The 5,782-nt window shown below is 35.2% G+C and overlaps 1 protein-coding gene across 1 annotated transcript; it reads left to right on the forward strand.

The window, feature by feature from the left end:
• Positions 1 to 2,656: 2,656 nt before the first annotated feature.
• LOC113359648 (phosphopantothenoylcysteine decarboxylase subunit VHS3-like) lies at positions 2,657 to 5,475 on the forward strand. Its single transcript, XM_026603242.1, has 3 exons — positions 2,657 to 2,856; positions 2,987 to 3,480; positions 5,288 to 5,475. Exons 1-3 carry the CDS (start codon positions 2,657 to 2,659, stop codon positions 5,473 to 5,475), a joined length of 882 nt encoding a protein of 293 aa, XP_026459027.1.
• Positions 5,476 to 5,782: the final 307 nt, after the last annotated feature.

Genomic DNA, 5,782 nt, shown 5'->3' on the forward strand with positions numbered 1-5,782 from the left:
GAGAAGAAACCTAAGGTTAAAGGAGAATCGACTCTAGCTATGCAACTAGTAACACACAGGAGGTGTAGGAATATAGTTTTCCCAGTTGCTAGAGTTCTCCTTTATATAGTTTTCAAATCAGGGTTTGCAATCCAAGTTACCTTGGTAACAAAGCATTCAGTATTCACCGTTAGATGAAAAACCTGATTCAACCAAGCTAATATCTTTCAACCGTTAGATCGAACTTAGCTTGTTACGCGCAAATGAAATGTACCCTCATTTAGGTTTATGTAGCCGTACCTAAACGTGTACACCATGTTGGTTCACAAATAGTTAACCCAAGTTATCCATATGATTACTCTCATATCAACCTTATTCATCTTAACCATAACTAGTTCAAATGACTCAAATGAAACTAGTTAAAAGTTGTTCAATTGTTTAGAAAACACAATTGAAATCAAATCAGTTTGATTCACTTGAATCAATCATGAACATTATAGCCACAGTTTGCAAAGATTGCATTCCTTATGATTTAAATGTTTAAGTTCATGGACTTTACCGATTTGACAAAGTAACCAGCTTAAGTATGCGTACGGGTATGCATACTTAAGCAACCGGTTTTGAGTTTGTGAAGTTTCCAAACTCAGCAAAAATTTTCGGTTTAAAAACTTCCGCCAGTATGCGTACGGGTACACATACTTAAGGTGACTGGTTTGTGAGTTTTTCCAAAACCAAACTCCGCATAAATTCTCGGTTTGAAAACTTCCGCCAGTATGCGTACGGGTACGCATAATTAACCTGTTTCCTTCACTAAATCCGTATACACACATATGCATACTCTTGGCTTCTGGTTTATGGACTTATACACTAATGTGCGAACACACTATATATACTTATATCCAAAGATGGTTACATCATCAACTCTTTATTTCAATCATTGAAACATTCTTATGTAATGTTTAATAGCCATTTTCACACACTATCAACATCAAAGAAATTTTCAAGATATTAAAATAATCATTATTGAATCCTTCCAAGTCTTACACAAAATGATTGTATCACACAAACCATGTAAGATGTTACTCGGCAATTTTCTCATGATATAAGATGAACTTGGTCGAAGCGAAAGCTTACGAACACATATTTCGAGAAATATGTAAGCGATATATACTCAGCTCGAAATCTCAAATGTGTATAGAGAAAACTATATCGTAACACGACTTATGTCTCAATATAAGAGATAGTAGAAATAGACTTTCCAAGTGATAGATAAGTTCAAGTCTCCGCATACCTTTTGTCGAAGAAGTTCCACAAACTCCCCTTAGTAGTTCTTCGTCTTCAAGAGATGAACGTCGAGAGATTTAAGCTCAACTACACTATCTATGTCCTAGTCCTAGACATCTACAAATAAGTTAGAAATCAAGACTTATAGTTTTGATCACTAACATTGACAAACATGCTTGAGATAGCAACGCATGCGAGTTTGATCGAGCAATGCTCTAACAATATTGATTTATTGCGATTCGCTGGCTTAAATTAAAAGTGTTTCATCGTTACTCCAAGGTGAAACAAATCCGTTTTTCAATTTCGAATTTCATCCAAAAAATCATAAGGTGAGTGATTCTAATTTTAGGGTTTCACATTAATTTGATTTTTATTTTGATTTTGATTTTGATGAAATTGTTGTTTTTAGGTTGATTAGGTTTGTAGTATGCAATTCAATAATATAATTAGAACACATATTTAGTGAAAAATCCATGATTAATTGTTGTGTGTCTTGATTTATGTTGAATGAAATGTTGGTAAACTACTATATCGATGTATAACATTGATTGACTTGTATTTATCTATGGTATACACAAATTGATATTGTGTTTGTTGTTTGCAATGGTACATAATGAGTCTAATGCGTGCTTATGTGAGAGTTAAATATGGAATCTATTTGGATAGCTCTAGTGATGAAGAAGAGAAAGCTTTGCTAATGTTTACACAACTATGTTTGGATGAATGATTGTGTATTATTAGACAACCGGTATCTAGGGAGGTACAGACACGTAGTGTAATAATGCATGATCGGGTGTGGCATGATGAATGATTATTTTACGCCCAGAACTGGTTATACCTCAAGACAATTTAAAAAACGTCTAGGCATGAGGGAAGACTTATTTGAGAAATTGTTAGGAAAATTGCTTGAAGTTGATCCAGAATTGCACCGACGTCCAGATGCAACCGGTACTATGGGGCATTCTCCGCATATAAAATTAATTGTCGTGATGAAATGTTTATGCAAAAGTACGGTAGCTGATAGTGTTGATGATTACACTCGTATGGGTGCAACTAAAATATACATGTATCTAAAAAGATATTTCCACACTATTTGCATGACTTTTGGAGAAAGATATTTGCGTGAACCCACTCCTGAAGATGTTCAGAGGTTGCTAGCTGAGAATGCGGAACAAGGTTTTCCTGGAATGTTTGATAGTGTTGATTGTATGCAATGGCCACGAGAATTGTCCGGTAGCTTGACAAGGAACTTATCGGGGTAAAGATAAACAGAGTAGTTTGGTATTAGAGGCGGTGGCATCATACGATTTGTGGTTTTAACATGCTTTTTTTTTGAATGCCTGGATCAAACAACGATTTGAATGTGTTGGCACGCTCACCCCTTTTTGATAACATGTTAAAGGGTGTAACACCTCCATGCAATTATGTCATCAATGGTCACCAATACAATATGGGTTATTTCTTAGCCGATGGTATCTATCCAAAGTTGACTACAATTGTACAAGCTATTAGTCAGACATTGGAAATTCCCAACTATGTGAGATTCAACAAGTATCAAATGGCTAAAAAAAAGGATATCGAGCGTGCTTCAGGGTAAATTCAGAATTGTCGGATCACCATGTAAGTATTGGCAACAATATGACTTGAACCTAATTATGAAGTGTTGTCTTATTTTACACAACATAATTATAGAGCATGAACGTCGGGATACAAATTGGGGCAGAGTTATTCCTGTTCCGATTATGGAACCTACCAATAATGGTCGTGTATTTATGTCATCTATGAAAAACCTAGAAATGTACCTACAACTAAGAAATGATCTTGTCAATCACATTGTTGTGCATCCTGGTAGAGGAGGTCAGGCAACGAACTTGTCTAGTTTGGAGGGTTCAGATATGGAATACGTGGTACTTCCATCATTAGAAGGAGATTATGATGATACAGACTTAGAAGAAGAAGTAGTTCCTGGTCAAAACGAGGATGGAACATTTGATTATTATGGAGATTACAATGATCAAATCCCAGATGACTTTGAACATGCAGTTGAACATGTACATGGAGACGAACATGTGGGAGACGAATACGAACATGATGAAGATGACGATGAGGATTCTGACGATGAGGAGGATTATGACGATGATGAGGATGATGACGATGAGGAGGACGATGATGATGAGGATTCTGACGATGACGATGCTGCTGCGTACGATGATGCGGGTATGTATGATTATGATGATGTTGAGGCATGTGATGTATTTCACTGTTGTGTTTTAAATTTCCAATGTTACATGCATATGTATTACAAACTTTAAATTATTTTTGGGCTTCAATTATGTATGCAAATGAATACGTTTATATTTGATGGCATATGGTTTACAATTAGAATAATCCGTGAAATCATTTAATTCTCCTTGTACAGTATATGGATATGTATACATATCCGTGAAATCTCTTTGTACAGTATATGGATTAGTATACTTATCCGTGAAATCTCTTTGTACAGAGTGTGGATATGTATACTGACCATGTATAAAGGATTCACATTCTCTTTACCAATGAACACAATAGTTCGACCAACTTTGTTCTCCATCTTCTAAAATAAACACTTATTTTTGTCCAAGTTATTATCTACAACACTTTTCTTTCTTAATTATGGTGGGTATATTTCGGAGGAATACGAATTGATAGTTAGTTTATGGGTTGATATTCATCTAGAGAATGAATAAGAAGATGACAAACTAAATAACACAAACCTTTTGGAGCAGTTGCTGCAAAATTTGACTATACATAATGGGAATCCGAATGAACGAACGGTTAAGTATCTGAAAACAAGGTTAAACGTTATCACTTCAGACATGAAAGTATATGTATCGACATAGAGATCCTTATATCTATGGAGGGGACCAGTACCTTTGGAAATCGTAAGAAACTTACCGGTCACCTATCCAACAATTTTTTGTGTATGTGTACTGAATCGTTAAATAATTTAATTATATATTGATATTGTTTTCTTTTATTGTAGGAGCAATTTTCTTTGGAGAGTTATGAAAAAAAAGAAGGGGAAACCTTTTAGATTTTGTAATTTCTATGCGATTTTGAAAAACAGTTTCTCAGAGTATAACCCTTCCCCTTTAAAGATTCATCATGTGAATCATCAGATGAAGAGTAAAAAATTTAAATAATGATATGTTTTGCGGGTATATCTCTCTGTAAACCCTCACGACAACACATTTAAACTCTTAAAACAACACATACTAATTATAAAAAAGCACATTACATCTATTGATATTCAAACTCTTGATTAAACTAAAACATAACAACATTTATTCAGCCCATGCCACCGTTTCACAGACAAGGCAGTTCCAGTAACGTTTTCCATATGTTTTCTTTGCACTTGACCAGTGCATTTCCATAAAGAAATTACAACCCTCAGTTTCATAGGGAATCCCCTTGGTGCATTCAAACTCCACCTTTCCTTTTAGTTTTAAGTTCTTGCAGAGTTCGTGAACTTTTTCTTGTTGATTGCATATTCCATTGCATCCTCCAAACATTGTGCTTCTCCCGAACATTTAACATACTCACATTCCAAATACCTTATCTTCTCCGGTATCGACTATTTTACCTTCATAGTGCCGGTGCAACCTCGTTGTGGACATTTTTTATATAGCCATGGGCATTGAAGCAGACTATGATTATCCATGAAACAACATGGACAAACCTCTTTTTCTTCCACAAATACTATTTGTTTTCCATTTCTACTCGAACTGTTAGAATATATGATTGAGGTTTATATTTGATAATGAATTGAGATTGTTGTTGGTTAGAAAAAATGTTCTATATTTATAGAAAGAAATATATTGTTGTTGGGAACGAGTTCTAAGAAATAGAGCCGTTGGACACGAGTTCTAAGAAACTGAGCCATTGGGCACGAGTTCTAAGAAATATATTCGTTGGGAACAAATTCTATATAAGGAAGATAACCCATTCTTCTTTGCAACATCAATCTACCCATTCTTCTTTGCAGTGTCAATCTTTGAGGTGAAAATCAAAGCTAAACATCTAGTCTCAATGGCAAATCAATCAACAACTACCAACTCAGTCGAAGAGATTCTTAGAAGATGCAAGCGAACCACTCAATCAATTGCTGCAATGGAAAAAGAGATATGCAAAAGAGGAGATCAAGCTACTACGAATGCAACAACGTCTTCATAACCTACCAAATTAACTAATGTGATGGATGAAGTGTTAAGCAAACGAAATTCCACAAAAGAAACCAAATATTCATCATCGGCTGCGAAAGAATATGAAGAAAAACTCAAGGCAAAGGAACGAGCTGGTCAAGAACAATTCCAACTGAGGGCAAGGTTAAAGAATGTTGAAGAAGAGATGGAATGGATTAGAAACTTTTACCTTCTCAAGGATGATCTTCCCGAAGATCCTAACGATCATACTATATTTTGGATTAATGTTGGTTGGGGTCCTTTCATTAAACAGACAGGCAAGAAACCACGCTTTGATT

This window comes from Papaver somniferum, chromosome 3, assembly GCF_003573695.1.
Source record: "Papaver somniferum cultivar HN1 chromosome 3, ASM357369v1, whole genome shotgun sequence".
In the NCBI taxonomy this organism is placed as follows: domain Eukaryota; kingdom Viridiplantae; phylum Streptophyta; class Magnoliopsida; order Ranunculales; family Papaveraceae; genus Papaver; species Papaver somniferum.